Here is a 17,502-nt window from a genome sequence, read left to right as displayed (position 1 = left end):
CTCCAGGCAAGAGAGATCAGCTCCCCTGGAGGGAATGGCTGCTTTGGAGGGCGGGCCCCAGGGCCTTATACTACAGCTCCTTCCCTCCCCTGGGCTCGACCCCCCAAATCTCCAGGAATTTCCCAAACCAGAACTGGCAAGCCTGCAACCTCGACCTCCTTTGGAGGTGGGAAGACCAGAAAGATGCCCAAATGGCCCTTCTTGCAGGGGTTACGACCAGTGTCCCCTCTAAGCTGAGTTAGTGTGAGCTAGCTCACAGTCTTTTAGCCTCCGGCTCACACATCCTTGTCTCAGCTCAGGAAGGATGGCTCTCTGCCATGAATCTGTCCAACCCCCTTTTAAACCCATGCATGAAATTAAAAGACGCCTGCTCCTTGGGAGGAAAGCGATGGCGAACCTAAACAGCATGATAAACAGTAGAGACATCACCCTGCCCACAAAAGTCCGCATGGTCAAAGCAATGGTATTCCCAGTAGTCATGGATGGCTGCGAGAGTTGGACTATAAGGAAGGCCGGGCGCCGAAGAATAGATTCTTTTGAACTATGGTGCTGGAGAAGACTCTCGAGAGTCCCTTGGACTGCAAGAAGATCAAATCAGTCAATCCTAAAAGAAATCAACCTTGACTGTTCCCTGGAGGGCCAGATAATGAAACTGAAGCTCAAATACTTTGGCCACCAAATGAGAAGGGAGCACTCACTGGAGAAGAAGGCCCTGATGCTGGGAAAGATTGAATGTCAAAGAAGATGGGGACGGCAAAGGAGGAGATGGTTAGACAGTGTCATTGATGCAATGAACATGAAGTTGAGCCAACTTCAGAGGACGGCGGAAGACCAGAAGGCCTGGCGTGATCTGGTCCATGGGGTCGCGAAGAGTCGGACTCGACTGTGCGACTGAACAACAACAATGCCTGTGGCCATCACTACACCCTCTGGCAGCAAATCCCACATTTATTCACTTCCTGTGTAAAGATGTTATTTCCTTTTGTCCATCCTGAATCTCATCCGTTTTATTGGATGCTCTCGAGCAGCGTTCCCTCTAAGCTGAGTTAGTGTGAGCTAGTTTACAGTTTTTTAGCCTCCGGCTCACACATTTTTGCCTTAGCTGAGGAAGGAGGGCTCCAGAGCAAACTACTTGATGCGGCAGCCAAATTGCTCGCTCACAACTTTAATGCCAGTAAGCTCACAAAGTGGAATTCTTGCTCACAGGACTCCATGGCTTAGAGGGAACATTGGTTACAACCCCTCCTGCAAAAGGAACGGCTTTCTGGGAACAATATGTTGTCGAAGGGAACAGTTTCTTCTTCTTCTTTGTTGCGCACTTAATTTAAAAGAAAAAACTAAAACGCATGCATCCCCCTCTGATTTTCACATTTAAAAAATTACCATGCAGAAAGTCTCGGGGGAATGGTTCTGTCTGACACTGTAAGCAAAATGTGGCGAACGAACCTTTATTTGCAGAAAGAAGTCTCCAGGCCAGAAGGAAGCCCTCTTCCTATCCAAGCCCGTCTTTCCAAGCTCAGGGACTAGGAACTTGCTTTCCATTCCGCCAACACCCAGGCCGGAATTCTCCAGCCGTGCAAGTCTGGTCTGGTCCTCGTCCCAGGCTTTCTGTGCCGTTATCTGTTCAGCCCTGGAGGCATCAGACTTGGCCCTGTGGACACACAGGGAACAGGAGGGGCAATCATGGGGGGGGTGCTTGCCTCAGGGGCTGAAGGGCAATTCCCAAAGTCCTCCACCTGATCCCCCATTAATGCAGGGGGGGGGGTTCTCCTGCAGTAACTGGGTTAGAGTGAAGAGGGCTGTCAGTGTTCACAGGGCCGGCTCGCACACTAGGCGAACTAGACTCTTGCCTAGAGCGCGGGGCCATCATGGGGGCGCCGAACTGAGCCACCCTCCCCCCCACCAAAAGCCCCCTGCCACCACCAAAAGCTCGCACCGCGTGTCCTGGCCACCGCCGCCTCTTCACCTGCCCCCCCTCGCATGACAATGGGTCGGAGAGGAAGAAGCTCTTGCGCTCCTGCTGGCCCCGCCACCGCTCTGCGTTGCAAAGGCCTTGATGGTGGAGAGCGGCGTGAGCGAGGGTGGCGGGCTGGGGAAGGGCTTCTGCTCCAGGCTGCCCAGTTCGCCTGGCACCGGCGGCTGCTAAGGGAACAGGTAGTCTGCGATGATGGGCAGCTGGAAGGAGCCCTTGGCCGCCGGCGGGTAGCGCAAACTGCAGCGAGGGGCCTGACGGGCTGGGGAAGGGCTGGCTCGGCGCCTCTGGGAAGGAGGGGGGCGCTTGGTTGGCCATGCCCACCAGGCCGCTCACCAGGCTGAAGAGGAGGAGGCTGGCTCCAGCGAGAAGCAGCAGTGTAGGTAAGGAGCAGCAGGCGGGTGCTCTGGCTGGGGAAGCTGCTCTCTGCCAGGGCTTTCTCACCGCCCAGGAACATCTCCGGGAAGGGATCTGCTGAAAGAAGCGTCCTCAGCCCCAGGAGGCCACCTGAGAACGCCCTTCCTCCTTCCCTGTTCTTTGGCCTTCTTGTGTCCCAATTGCGTCCCAATTCATTAAGCCCCTAGCTTTCGTTTCTTTCCCCTTTCCGTCTTTAGACTATATTTCTAACATATATAATAAAGCAGCTGGCGGCAGCCCGGGAGGAGGGTTAGCGGGCAGCTCGAACATGGGGGGGGGGCGCCACAAGGCAACCTCACCTGGGTGGGGCACCACAAGCTAGCCCCGCCTAGGGCGCGAAAAAACCTCAGGCCGGCCCTGGTCTGGGGCACAGAGAACATAAGAACATAAGAAAACAACCTGAGTTCTTTTGGCCCCTGTGTGACACAGAGAGTTGGCCTGGATGGGCCACTGGCCTGATCCAACACTGGCTTCTCTGATGTTCTTATGTTCTAGGGCTGTCCCTGGCCAGGTCCGGGGCACAGAGGTCTGGGGGTGGGGTGGGGCCGAAGGCAGCTCCCATTTGGAAGGGTCTGCTGGGAGAGACATCACCACACCGGCTCCAGGTTGGAGAATTAAGGGGATGGACCACAGAAGAGGTAAGGTTGCTGACTCCCAAGGGGGAAATTTTTGGAGACTTGGGGGTGGAGCTTGGGGAGGGCGGGGTTTGGGGAGGGGCCTCAACGAGGGAGAGGCCTGCTCTCAAGGGCAGTCCCCGAAAGAGCTCGCTCAGCCCCACCTCCCTCACAGCCAGGGTGGGGAGGGGAAGGGAGAGGAGATTGTAAGCCACTCTGAGACTCCTCCTCTGGGAAGTGAAGGGCGGGGTATAAATTGATGTGGTGGTGTAATCCGGGAGAACCAGGTTTGATTCCCACTCCTCCACTTGCAGCTGCTGGATGACCCTGGGCAAGCCGTAGTTCTGTCAGAGCTGTTCTTGAAAAAGAGCCGTTTCTGTCAGAGCTCTCTCAGCCCCGCCTACCTCACAGGGTGACTGTTGTGGGGAGGGGAAGGGAAAGGAGCTTGTAAGCCGCTCTGAGACTCCTTTGGGTAGTGAAGGGCAGGGTATAAATTGGTGTGGTGGAAGGGAAAGGAGTTTGTAAGCCACTCTGAGTGAAGGGCGGGGTATAAATCCAATCTCCTCCTCCTGCTGCTCTTCCTCCTCCTCCTCCTCCAAGTCCACCCTCCAAAGCAGCCATTTTCTCCAGGTGAGCTGATCTCTAGTCTGGCGTTCACTTACAGTTCCAGGAAATCTCCAGGCCTCACCTGTAGGCTGGCAACCCTGACCGGAGTGGGCCCGGATCCCTCCCTTCCAGACCGGAAGGTTCCTTTGTCCTGAAAGGACACCCACCAAACAGGGTACTGGCACAGGCAGGAGAAAGCCATGCTTGGCTTGGAGATTTCGGGTGACGTCTAGGGCAGGTGGGGCCTCAGTGGGGTAGGATTCTGTCGAGGTCGCCCTTCCAAGCAGCGATTCCTCCGGGGGGGGGGGCAACCTCTGTAACCCGAAGACCAGCTGGGAGGCCTCCAGGCCCCACCTGGAGGTTGGCAACCGTAATAAACCTGCCCTCTCTTCGGACTGGCTTGAAGAGCTGGTTTTCTACGTGCGGGGAGGCTCGATCGCTCTGCAAGGCGAGGCCCGAAGGAGCCCCTCCCGTCTCCGGCCTGACCCAGCCGGAGGGGAAGGGGGTCGGGTGGACGCGGTCCTCTGGGGGTCCCTCCCTGCTAGGACGTCCAGCCCCGGCTTCCCCCGCGGAGGAGGCCGCTTCAAGGTCATCTAAAGGGCTTCGCGGCCCCATTTGCGGGAGAAGCTTGGACCAGCCCCAGGGCTATGGGGGGGGGGGGGGGGGGGGGGGGGCGCTCGGTCATGCCCCTCTCCCTGCCTCCCCCCCCCCCGGCGCCCGTCTTGCCAGTCCTTTGCACATTCAGATGGGGGGGTATGTTTCAACTCAGCCCCCCCTCCATTGAAATTCCCATGGTCTTGGTGTGGGGGCGGCCCTTCCAAGCGTTGCATGCCTCCCCCCCCCCTTTTGGCAGGAGGAGGAGGAGAAAGGGGAAGCCAGAGCCTCTGGCAAGCGGAGCGACCCCGGGCAGGCTCCTCTCCCATTCAACAAAACACACACACACACACCCCTTTGCATTTCCCATTCATGGAGTCCCGTTTTGTTCCCCTCTTGAATGGAAGAAGCGGCTAAAATGGAGCCGGCGGAACTCCCCGGTGCAATGCTGCCCCCTGCTGGCTCACCCGCGGTATTGCAACACTCCGTTTGCGGAGCGGTGCGGGTTGAAGTCGAGCCGCTTCCGCGCTTGATGGGAACGAAGGTTTTTTCGGAAACGTGCCGTCGTGACTCGTGAGCAGCCAGCAAATGACATCAGATCAGCCCTCCAGAACCCTCCGTTGGGCCGGACGGTTTTGTAGGCTTGCTTGTCGCTGCTAAAGTCTACGTTGCATGCAAGGAACTTTACCGTTAGCACCAAAGAGTCTTATTGACGGCGTAAAGACTAATGCTTTGTTGGGGCACAAACTATTGTGGGTTATTTGTTATTTTGGCTGCAGCAACTTCCGACGGCCACCGTTCTGCTGTTAAGATTACCTTCTCTCGGCAATGCCTACAACAGCCTTAGAGGGCGGACTGGTTGTGTTACCAACAGATAACACTTGATATCCTCCAGTTGCTGCTGACTTAAGGCTGGCCGCCCTTATGCGCCAGTCTGGTGTAGTGGTTAAGAGTGCAGACTCTAATCTGGGAGAACCAGGTTTGATTCCCCACTCCTCCACATGCAGCTGCTGGTGTGACCTTGGGTCAGATACAAGTTTTTTCAGAGCTGTTCTCTCAAGGGCAGTTCTCGAGAGAGCCTCACCTACCTCGCAGGGTGTCTGTTCTGGGGAGGGGAAGGAAAAGGAGATTGTAAGATGCTCTGGGACACCTTCGGGGAGTAAAGGGTGGGGTAGAAATCTAATCTCCTCTCCTTCCGTATAGGACTTCCAAGGCAAGAGAGAGGAACAGAGTTGGTTTGCCGTTGCCTGCCTCTGCGTTGTAACCCTGGACTTCCTTGGTGGTCTTCCATCCGAGTACTAACCAAGATGACCCTGCTTAGCTTCCAAGCTCTGACTGGATCAGACCAGCCTCGTGAGGGTTGAGGCTTGATATACGCGGCCCACAAAATTGATTGATCCTACCCCTCCATGGGGGGCAAACAGCCATTGGTCAAGAGCATTGATCACAACTGTATTTTGGTAGAGGAGGCTTCTTTTGGTAGAGCCAGTTTGGTGTAGTGGTTGACTCTAACCTGGGAGCGCCGGGTTTGATTCCCCACTCCTCCACTTGCACCTGCTGGATGACCTTGGGCAAGCCTAGTTCTGACAAGAGCTGTCCTTGAAAAACAGCGGTTTCTGTCAAGAGCTCTCTCAGCCCCACCTGCCTCACAGGGTGTCTGTGGTGGGGAGGGGAGAGGAAAGGAGTTTGTAAGCCACTCTGAGACACCTTTGGGTAGTGAAGGGCGGGGTATAAATCCAATCTCCTCTTCTTCTCTTAGGTAGCAAGCCAGCCACATCGCCTCAGGTGAAGATGTCCATTGCTGGATGGTTGCCATTCCAAGCACCTTATGGGGTGCATGGGAAAAGTGACAAGCCTACCCCACAGGGCTGTTGTGAGGATAAAATGGAGACGGGGGGTGTTTGAACAGGGGTCCTCAACCCTTTTTGAGGCACTGCCACAGAATGGCTGCCACAGCTAACCTTCGGTCACCCGGTGAAGATCTCTGTGCTGTGGCGGCAGCTGCTGCCAAAGTCACATTTTCAAAAATCTGCACGGCCCATCCTATCTCCAGTGGCCCATCTGGGCAAAACCCCCCACCCCCTATGGCACCACCCACGTTCTAAAAACACTTGGCAGCAGGGGTCATTTCGTAGAAAAAAAGCTAGGGGAACTCATTAGCATAACTCATTAGCATATGCCACACCCCCTGACATCACCGGAAGTGTGTCATAAGGCCACACACCCCACCCCCAATGGTCCCGGCCGCCCCCGCCAGCCTTGCTGCTCCACTGCCGAGCCCCATGAGGGGCCCGGCGGTGGACCTGCAAGGCCGGCAGGAGTGCAAGGAAGCCCCGCGAAGGCCCTCCCTGGCCCCAGGCAGGCAGGGGTGGGGAGAGGCAGGGAGGAAGCAACTTACCCTCCCTCTTCTCCTGCCTCCTCCTGGCTGAATGAAGGCCGGAAGCGGGGCGGCCGGAAGCAGGGGGCGGGGCTTCGTCATGTGCCCTGCCCCCATACCTCACCCGGGGGAACTGTGATCCCCCACGATCCCCCCCCGAAATGACCTCTGCTTGGCAGGCATCAGGAAAGGAGCTGGTGGGCATCACAGAATCTTTGAAATGTTTGGTGAGTGCTCCGTTAAAGAATCCGCAGAGACCCCCAAGACCACAACTGAGCCCAGGACAAAAGTCAGCAGTTCAGCTGCCAAATGGATTTCAAATTTCCCCTTGCCCGGGCAACTGTGAGCGGGGGCAGAACCCCACCCACCCACCTTCCTGCTGGCATGCTGTTTTGAGTAATAATTTAGCACTTAAAGCACTGACACTTGGTGTCGCTCAAAACAGCAGGTTCCCAGTCCACAGGGCAGCAGAGAAAACTGTTCATGGTTTTAGGACCGAGAGAAATGCCAGCAGGCGAGACCTCCGGGCGGCCTGGCTTCGTGTGACCCGTCGGGCTGGAGGAGAAGCCAAGGGGAAGACAAAAAAGTATACCGAGAAAGTAAGTAAGTGGGATTCATTTGCACGTTTACGCAGCTCTTTCGCCCAACTTTTCCTTGGCTCTGGAATTTCATTCAGCATGAAATTCCTTCAAAACAAGAACTGCGAGTTCCGGAACACAGAACTCGGGAGACCCAGAAATACCTTTTCATGTACATGTTAGTCTCCAGAAGAGAATGAATCATCCTGTTGTTGTTCCGTCGCACAGTCGAGTCCGACTCTTCGCGACCCCATGATGGGCCACGTCACGCAGGCCCTCCTGTCTTCCGTCCGGAGTTTGCTCACCTTCATGTCCGTTGCCTCGATAACACTGTCTGGCCATCTCATCCTCTGCCGTCGCCGTCTTCTCTGACCTTCAGTCTTTCCCAGCATCAGGGTCTCCTTCTCCAGTGAGGGCTCCCTCCCTTCTCATTGGGTGGCCAAAGTATTTGGGCTTCAGTTTCAGTCTCTGGCCTTTCAGGGTACCGTCAGGGTTGATGTCTTTTAGGACTGACTGATTCGATCTCCCTGCAGTCCGAGGGACTCTCAAGAGTCTTCTCCAGCACCATACTTTGAAAGCATCTCTTCTTCGGCGCTCGGCCTTCCTTATGGTCCAGCTCGTGCAGCCATACATGACTACTGGGAATACCATCGCTTTGACCAGACGGACTTTTGTTGGCAGGGTGATGCCTCTACTTTTTATTATGCTTCCTGTACCAATCTGCTAAAATCATCTACCCTTCCCAACCAAGGAGGCTCCAGAGAGGCAGGCAGATGCTCCATCGAACCCGTTTTATCCCCCACCCACCCCTTCTTCCCAGGATGGCCTGCCCATGCGCCCCTTGGCCATGTGATACTTCAAACAAACTTCCAAAGTAGGTCAGACTGAGGGGGCCTCACCCAGGATGCTTCATGTGCGGGAAGTGGAACCCAAGTCATTGTCTGATGGGGACCACTCTAGCGTACTATCACCAGAGAGCCAGTGTGGTGTAGTCAGGGATCATTTCCTGCGGGAGCGCACAGGACCGGAGCTCCGGCAATAAGGAGCCCAGGGGGTGGGGACATGCAACAAGCCCCGCCCCCTGCTCCCAGCAGCCCTCAGTTGGGCCACGAGGAGCAAGAAGCAGCCAGGTAAGTTGCAGAGCCCCTCCCCCCCAGCTCGCCTTCAGGTACAAGCTCTCCCTCCGCTGTGAGGGCAGATCTGTGCATCCCCTCCCATAGCTAGCAATCCAAAAGAGTCCAGTGGCACCTTTAAGACCAAGGTTTATTCAGGTACAAGCTCTCCCTCCTCTGTGAGGACAGATCTGCACGTTCCCCCCCCCCAATAGCTAGCAATCCAAAACAGTCCAGTGGAGCCTGAGCGGTGGGTGTTGCCTTCTGACACACTGCTGGTGATGTCAGGGGGTGTGTCAGATGCAAATGAGTTGTGCTAGTGAGCTCCTGCACCTCTTTTTCTACAAAATGACCCCTGGGTGTAGTGCTTACAGAGTTGGACTACGATCTCGGAGACTCCAGGTTTGACTCTCCTCACTCCGCCTTGGAAACTCACTGGGTGACCTGGTGCCAGTCAAATACTCAGCCTCACTTACCTCACGGGTTTTTTTTGTGAGGATAAAATGGAGGAGAGAAGTGAAGGAGTCACGCGGGACACGATCTTTGAGGGTAGAAGCACCTGTCTGCCCTTTGAGGCAGCGGGAGTTTATTTTATGCACTCTGCTCTCAACGTAAGATGAGGCTGGGGTTGACACAATACGTGAAACAAAGGAGAACCAGATGCTCAAGGCAGAATGCCTGGAATGTCTGCATAGCATAATTACCAGTGATAACAAGCTACTCCTGACGCCTAAGATGCCTGCATGGACAAGATGGGCAAAGGTCAGAATAAGTGATGGAGTCGCTGATCTACCTTATGTTAACAGAGGCAGGATGTAGTGGGATCAAGATTGGTGTGCCATATCGTTAATCCTCCCTACATCGAAGGAAGAGGTAAGATTCTTTGGGTGCGTTCAGACGGGGCGTTTCTGCTGGCATAAACTGTACCGGTTGGAACCGGTGCAGTTTATGCCGGCAGAAATGCGATCACACTTACCTCCCTCACAGCGAAATCCATCGCAATACGGCCGTCCACACTCGTCTTCGGTTGTTTTTTACTTAGTTTGCGCATGCGCATAGGCAGCCATCCACAGAATGGCGATCATCGCGCATGCGCAAAAAACCCTGTCGTACATTTAAACTTTAAAGGTAAGGACTTACCTTTAAAGTTTAAAGAGCACAGTAGCCTCCCGGAGGTCCCGGACGCCTCCAAAATGCTAAACTAAGGCCCTTTTCTTTTTTATATACAAACGGCAGGGCAAAGCTTCGCCCAAGCGCATATCGCCGTCCTTTAAAAAAAATGGCGGGCGAAAATCGGAAGCCTCAGGCTTCCGAACGGAAGTAGCTGTGCAACGGTGGAGAGCGATCAGACGGCGAGGTACAGCGTTTACAACCATTGCACTCAGGATACCACCACTTGGGGACCTAGTGGCAGAGTGCAATGGTGTAAAGGGCTTTACACCGGTTAGGGACAGGAGGCAGATGTTCCCCATCTGAACGCCAGTGAGTACAACGATTGCAACCGGCACCTATACCAATGTAAAGCCCCCGTCTGAACACACCCTTTGGGTGCCCATGGGGAAAAGCAAGGTATGAAGTTCTAGGCCCCACACCCGCTCAGGGACAGGGCAAAGGGTTTTCTGGCACAGTGTCACTGGGAACCAATGCTCCCTCTAAGCTGTGGGGTCTTGTGAGCAAAAATTCCACTTTGTGAGCTGCTGGCATTACAGTTGTGAGCGAGCGATTTGGCTGCTGCATAAATCGGTTTGCTCTGGAGCCCTCCTTCCTGAGCTAAGACGAAAAGGTGTGAGCCGGAGGCTAAGGAACTGTGAGCTGGCTCACACTAACTCAGCTTGGAGGGAACACTGTGTGGGAACCAGTAAGAACTTTACCCCATCCTTGCTCCGTGCAGAAGAGGCCAGGCCGCAGTGCCCAGTTCCTGAACCCCGAGGCAAAAATTCCCAGCCCAGCTGCTGGATTGGTCCACGGCCACTGCTTTCTTTCCCTGCAATCCCTCTCCCAGAAACTTGTCAGAAACGTTAGGGAAAACATTTTTCAACTTTATTTAATATAAAAAGGAGTTTTCGGGTGGGGGATGCTACAAGAAAACTCTGAATACAAAAAATAGAAAGCAGAAACTGAAGGGGGGGGAGGTATAAAAAAGTGGTATAACGGTTTGGGGGGGGGGACCACAGGAAATCCCTGCTTTATTGGATGCCGGGAAGGGGGTGGGGGGAGATGCACTAGGGGAGAGTTGTTATAAATGGAGGGAGGGGTGGCCTCAGGAACCAGCCTGGAGTACCCCTACTCTCCAAACACTCATGTAAGCCTCCCAAAGCACGACCGGGGATTGCAGGATGGTTTTTGCCCCAAAGAAGCTGTAGGAATCTAAAAACACTGACCCCTAATAGACAGGATGGGTGTGTGAAACATCCTGCTGTGTTTTTATGGCTTAAGAACCTAGAAGGTTAAATGAATCCAAATTAAAGGGCCCAATATTTAAATGACTGAATATAAGATGTAGATAGATCCATGTGGGTAGCTCTGTCGGTCTCAAGCAGCAGAGCGAAGTTTGAGTTCAGTGGCACCTTTGAGACCAGCAAAGTTTAATCCCAGGTAAAAGCTTTCAAGTGCAAACACACTTCATCAGACACACTGAAAAAGAATTTCCTCAGCCATTACATACAGAAAGAGGGGAGGTCGGGGGTTTAATTGTCAGGAATGGCCAATTAGAGTCAAGACAGAGACAGAAACAAAATTGGAAATCACCAGTCCCTACGTATAGGTAAAGGGTGAACACTAAATTCTCATATAATGAAGATGTTTAACAGATTCAAGGGTCAAGTAGGAATAATAAGCTTAGTTTGTCTGGTAACCATTTGTTTGGGTTTGATTCTGGGGCAGAAACAGTCAAGGAAATAAATATGTCAAAACTGGAGATTGATGTATCCTTAATTGTAGAATGCCGAGAGCAATTAATTGATTACTAATTAATTGATAAACTTCAGTTTATTATTCCTGTTTGATCCTTGTATCTGTTAAACATCTTCATTATGCTCTATGATCATTTACTGCTCGCCCTCCTCCTATATGTATGGACTAGTAATTTCCAATTTTGTTTCTGTCTCTTTCTTGAGTATTGACTCCAATTGGCTCTTCCTGGCAAGTAAACCCCCCAGAGGCGTTAGCCATGTGAGTCTGTGTCTGCAAAATCGTAAAAAGCCCAGTAGCACCTTTAAGACTAATAAAACTTTACTGTGTCTGTAGCATAAGCTTTAGGGAAATACAGCTCTCTTCATCAGATGCATGCACCTGTGTTTCTCAAAAGCTTATGCTACATTAAAGTTTGTTAAGTCTTAGTGCTACTGGGCTTTATGTATTTTTGTATCTCTGATAAATATCTACGTCTTACATTCAGTTACTTAAATACTGGGCCCTTTTCATTTGGGTTCATTTAACCTTCTAGGTCCTTAACTTATTTCTTTGGGTTACGTTTTCTCCCTCCCTCTTTTTGTCCCTTTTAGCGTTTTCACAGCCAGACGAGGGCCAGACGCCCCCTCCCCCTGGACCCCCACAGAAGGAAGCCAAGCGGGACAGAGCAAGCATGCTTCCGCAAGCGCAAGCAGAGCACAACATTCAAAACCCTGGCTGGGATCCAGCCAGTACAGGAGCAGAAATGCCGATGGCCTTAGCAGCGCAGTCACGCTTTGCACACGATCTCGACAAACACAAAGTGTTCCCCTTCCCTCCCTAGACGTTACGCTGTCCAGAAATTTGCTGCACGAGATCCGACGCAAACAGAAACGCAAGTGTGTGTGTGTGTGGGGGGGGATACAGTACTTCTGACTTAGCACAACCAGCGACCACTGTCTTTTCTCCCCCCCCCCCTTGCGTTTCAGCTTGGAGGGAGGAGAAAGTGTTGCCCTTTGCACAGGTCGCTTAAAACTTTAAATCAGCAAAGAAGGCGAAACGAGACCCCAAAGGGATGGACTATGAAGAAGCTGGTGGAGTGGGGTGGGGTGGGGTGGCTCCCTTCGAGGTCAGTCCCCCTCTCCCTAGAAGAAGCACCAGGCCGGCTTGCTTCGGAGCTGGAGGAGGTCACAGTTTTGGAAGGGGATTTCTCTTCTGCCTTCCAGCTGAGGATACGGGTTGGCTTTCAACCGCTGGGGGGGAGGTCTATTCAGGTGCTCCTTTTCCCCCTGGGGGGTGCTCTGGAGGGCCATGGAGTGGGGGGGGGGAAGAAGGCAGAAGAAACAGGATGCTGGATCCAATGGACCCTCAGTCTGAGCAGGAGAGGGGAAATTGCCCCCCTGGGCCCTCCCCGTCACCCCCTCCTTCCAGCCCTAAAAGGGGGGGGGAGGCAGGGGAAGCAGAGACACCCTCACGGCAGGATCGGGGCCGAGCGGCAGTGCCTTGTCAGTTGGCAGGACGGTGGCAGCCCGAGATATTGCAACACTGACCCCCGGGAGAAGGGGGCCCCTCCCACGGGCACTGTCAGGGAAGCGGGGAGTAGCCAAGGGGGGCGGCGGAGAACGCCACCCACCCCACCCCCAGGCAATCCCGGCAGCACAAGCAACGGATCTAGCTGGAGCAGCAGAGGCCAGCAGGGACTTTTTGCAGGGGACAGGGAATGCCCTTCTTTTGGAGAGAGCTGGGGAGGGTCTCCCCCGGGGTCTAGAAAGAGGGGCCGTAAAGCGGGGTGGGGGGGGAACGAAGGGTTGAGCAGGGAGAGCCGGTCTAACTGGAGCCCCCCGCCTCGTCCTTCAGCAGCAGCTTCTTCCCACTGCCCGGCGGGGGCGCCGCACTCCGCTTGCGGGTCTTCTGTGGGCTGGACAGAAAAAGACAGAGCAAGAGACGGCCATTGGGGGGAAGGAGAAGGAGAAGAAGAGGAGGAGGGGGAGGAGATTGGATTTGTACCCCGCCCTTCACTACCCAAAGGAGTCTCAGAGCGGCTAAACAAACTCCTTTCCCTTCCCCTCCCCACAGCAGACACCCCGTGAGGTCGGCGGGGCTGAGAGAGCTCTCTGGAGACCAGCCCTTGAGAGAACAGCTCTGAGAGAGCTTGTGACGGACCCAAGGTCACACCAGCAGCTGCATGTGGAGGAGTGGGGAATCAAACCCGGTCCTCCCAGATTAGAGTCCGCGCACTTCACCACGACACCACACTGGCTGAGGCAGATGCGGGACTCGAGGCAGCAAGCCCAGCTGTGTCCTGCCAGAGTAAAGAAAAGCCCTCCCCGGTAGAGGGCGGAGCAGACCTGCTTGGGTCCTTCCACCAGAGTTGCTCCCCTGGCCCCACCCACACAGGCTTCTCGATGTGAGGGGGAGGGGCCTTTGATTTGGCACCTCCCTGCCGCGACAAAGGGAAACCGGGTTCTTTGCTCACCCATTCCTCAGTTTGAGCACCTCCTGTGCGTCTGTGACCTCCAGCACATCTGTGACCTCCAGCGCATCGTTGATCTTCTTCAACATGAGATACCGATCCCGTCCCCTGATCTAGGACAGAAGAGGGGAGAAAACACGCTGGGGAGGGAACCCTGGTCCACCTTTGGCCTCCTATTCCCGCTGGGGCCACAGACATTTGGGGAGTCCTTCAAGCCCCACCCCAAAGGGACCAAAGGATTCCAGCAGACAGAAGAAGACGACGACGAAGAAGAAGAAAAAGAACATGAGAAGAGATTGGATTTATCCCCCATGGCCCTTCACTACCCAAAGGAGTCTCAGAGCGGCTCACAATTTCCTTTCCCTTCCCCTCCCCACAACAGACGCCCTGTGAGGTTGGTGGGGGCTGAGAGAGCTCTTGACAGAACTGTCCTTGAGAAAAAGCCCCCCCCCCCTTTCCCCTCCCCGCCTGGCACCCGAAGTTCTCGCCTGACCTCTCGCCCTTCCTGCAAGCCCCCCCCACTCTCCCAAGCGCGCGCGCAAGACTTTAATTGCCAGCCAGAAAGGCAGCCGCTGGCCCTCAAAGGGGAAGCAGACGCAATCGCCTCACCTTGAGGGTGTAAACGTCTTCTCTGTTGTTGGAGGTCCCGGGACTGTGCTTCTTCTCGGGTCCGTTCTCCGCCGGAGCCCCTCCTGGAGAAAGAACCCAGAGCAGCGCCTTGCTGGATCCAGCCCACAGAGTCCCCCCCCCCCCCGAACCCCCCAAAAAAATCAGGGAAAGGGTTACCAACCCCCTCCTCTCGGCTAGGCTCTCTCGAGCCCCACCCCACGCCTCTCGCCTTGCCCCCCCTTTCTTAAGCCCCCCCCCGGCCCTTTTCGCCAAGCCCTGCTCAGCCTGGGCCCCCCAGACCCACATCCCAGCGCCCCCCCGCTCCAAGTCTTACCCTTTTTGGACCGTTCGCCACGAGCAGCTTTACGGAAGTTCTCTTCCTCCGACTTGAGGTCCCGGCCAGGGCAGGCGCAGACCCGTACTTCGAAGCAGCGGCGGCCGAGCAGCTGCCCTCTGTGGTTGTCAGAGACAGGGGGGGTGCAGAGATGGGGGCGGTCCTTAACAGGCTGTAGAATGGATAAACCACGGGCCCCTCCCCCAAAAGGCCTGGCCCAGTCAGGACACGGACGAGCCACGGCACTAGGTGGGACTCGGGATCCTCTTATCGAGGCCACGGGGGTCTCCTCGCCAGCAACCCCGCCGGGGTGGACAGCGCCCCCCCTCCGTGGAGCCCCTGTGTGAACAGCCTCTCCCATGGGACGTTACTTATTAAAGCGTTTATACCCCACCTTTCCTTCACGGCAGCTTGCATGAAGAGTTTAAACCATCTAAATAAAACGGCTACAACCAAAAATAAAAGAGCAGAGCCCAAATCTCCCCCCCCACCACCACTTAAAAGACGGCTGTAATTCACACCCCCTCAAAGGCCCTGGCATACAGATCGGCCTTGCAGCCCCTCCTGAAGATCTCCAAAGAGGGAACCCCCCTCCCCTCTTCAGTGAGTCCCCCCCACAGAGCGGGAGCCACGACGGAAAACGCCCTGACTGTGGTGGTGGTTGTAGTGAAGAAGAAGAGGAGGAGGAGGAGGAGGAGATTGGAGGGAATTAGATGAGCATCTGGAGCAGAGGTCCATCAGTGACTCTTAGCCACAAGGTATAGATAGGGACTCTGGGGCAAGTGATGCTCTGTAATCTTGGTGCTTGGGGGGGGCAACAGTGGGAGGGCTTCTAGTGTCCTCCTGGCTCCACTGCTGGACCTCCTGATGGCCCCTAGTATTTTTGGCCACTGTCCGACACGAGACTGTTGGACTGGATGGGCCATTGGCCTGATCCAACACTGACTTCTCTTATGTTTCTTTTGATTTATACCCTGCCGTTCACTCGGAGTGGCTTACAATTTCCTTTCCCCTCCCCTCCCCTCCCCACAACAGACACCCTGTGGGGTGGGTGGGGCTGAGAGAGCTCTGACAGAAACTGCTATTTTTTCAAGAACAGCTCTTATCAGAACTATGGCTTGCCCAAGGTCATCCAGCCAGGACGAAGTGGAGGAGTGGGGAATCAAACCCGGTTCTCCCAGATTAGAGTCCGCGTACTTCACCACTACACCAAACTGGCCGGACACCCCCCCCCCTCGAATGGTGAGAGAGCCCGCAGATGGCTACCTGATGACTGTAGCTGGCGCCCAGGGCATGGGGAAGGAGATGGCCCTTTAAATATGTGGGTCTGAGGTTGTGAGGGGCTTTAAAGGCCATAGCCAGCACCTTGACGTGAACCCGGAAACAGACTGGCAACCAATGCGGCTGTTTCAAAACGGGCAACCTCTGTTCCCAGCAGCTAGCCCCGGAGAACTCTCGGGCTGCCTTGTAGTTTTGGGGCTGTCTTCAAGGGCAGCCCCACGTGAAACGTGCTGCAGTAATCCAACTCCGCACTCTTGAAACCGGGGTGCTCCCGAGAGGCCAGGAGAGTGCCACGTCCCCTGGGGAGCGCATTTGACGTTGCCAGGGTCAAACTCCTGGCACACCTCCGTGAAACCCGTTCTGGGCTTGTGCCACTAAAGCATCGCCAGGTGCAAACGCTGACCACCTGCCATAAGCAGAGCTCAGAATTCCTGCCAAGCGTTTGCCCCACCCCCGGCCCACCCATTTCCTCCCCAGCAAAGGGAAGAGCCTTGCCTCCCCCCCCCCCCGGCTAAGGACACTGTCGGAGACGGGGACTCACTCTTGAGATTCCAGCGTAACGATGGTGAGGATGGGGCGCCGGTTCATGCCACCCATGCAGGAACTGTTGCACATGTAGCTGTAGAGGACGGTGCTGCACTCCGATCCCACCTGCGGGGCAAAAGGGGAGCTGAGTGGACCCGGGCACAAACGTTTCAGAAGGGTGGGAGTGCTGGTGGAAAAGGGGGCCGGCGAAAAAACCATGCCCCCCGAAGACTCCAAAGCCTCCCAGCAGCGGACACTGAGGTAGACTGCTTCTGAACAAGGAGGCTCCGTTCACCCATTCTCCATAAATTCTTCCAGCCCCCACTTAAAACTGCCTAAGCCAGCACGACCCTCCTGCGGCACTGTAGGACTGCCAAGTCCCTCCTGGAACCGGCAGGGGATGGTGGGGTACGGTGGCCAGATCTAGACTGAGAAACACCTGGAGATTTGGGGATGGAGCCTGGGGAGGACAGGGACCTCAGTGGGGCACAAGACCATACAGCCCCCCTTCCAAAGCATCCATTTCCTCCAGGGGATCTCTGTAGAGTGGAGATGAGGTCTAATTCCAGGGGATCTCCAGGTCCCGCCTGGAGGCTGGCATCCCCATGTGGCAGGGAGGTCCTCAAGTTAAGCACACGAGGGGCAACTGTGCCTCCCTGGTGGGAGAGAGAACAGGGGGCTGAAGGAGAATCAGTGTCTGGGAATTGTTGGGAGCCCAGAAGCCGAAATCCTCGTCTCTATCCCAACTGTGAACGCAACACAGTGGACTCCGATGCTCATCCAGGCACTGACCAGACCTGGGCTGGCTGAGTGTTCCACAAGGGCCACTTCCTGGCCCTTCCAACAGCATCCCGGATCGGGGTCCCCACGTGGTACCTGCGGGAGCCAAGGTACCTGTTGCTAGGCACGTGCTTTTAGAAAGTGGGTGGGACTAGGTGGGGCTTTCCCCAGCAAGGCTTCTGATTGGCGGTGCAGATTTTCTAAAATGTTGCTCTGGCAGCGGCTGCCATCACAGCATCGGGATCTTCACTGGGTGACCGTAGGTCAGCCGCGGCAGCCATTTTGTGGCTGGGTCTGTCTCCTGAGGCAGCCCTTTTTGGGGAGCCGTTTTATCAGTGCTT

General features: G+C 55.3%; 1 protein-coding gene across 1 annotated transcript in view; it reads right to left on the bottom strand.

The window, feature by feature from the left end:
• Positions 1–11,376: 11,376 nt before the first annotated feature.
• The window catches only part of TP53 (tumor protein p53), a 14,382-nt gene continuing 8,256 nt past the window's right edge, over positions 11,377–17,502 (bottom strand). Inside the window, exons 5-9 of the mRNA XM_015423926.1 lie at positions 16,398–16,507; positions 14,576–14,694; positions 14,242–14,324; positions 13,636–13,745; positions 11,377–13,077 (exon numbers count right to left, since the gene is read on the bottom strand). Of these exons, the coding sequence (XP_015279412.1) occupies positions 12,987–13,077; positions 13,636–13,745; positions 14,242–14,324; positions 14,576–14,694; positions 16,398–16,507 (513 nt within the window). The 3' untranslated portion in view covers positions 11,377–12,986. The remainder of the gene's footprint in view (positions 13,078–13,635; positions 13,746–14,241; positions 14,325–14,575; positions 14,695–16,397; positions 16,508–17,502) is intronic.

This window comes from Gekko japonicus, unplaced genomic scaffold (genome assembly GCF_001447785.1).
Source record: "Gekko japonicus isolate JY-2015 unplaced genomic scaffold, Gekko_japonicus_V1.1 scaffold2282, whole genome shotgun sequence".
In the NCBI taxonomy this organism is placed as follows: domain Eukaryota; kingdom Metazoa; phylum Chordata; class Lepidosauria; order Squamata; family Gekkonidae; genus Gekko; species Gekko japonicus.
This window is presented reverse-complemented; position numbering and strand designations above follow the sequence as displayed.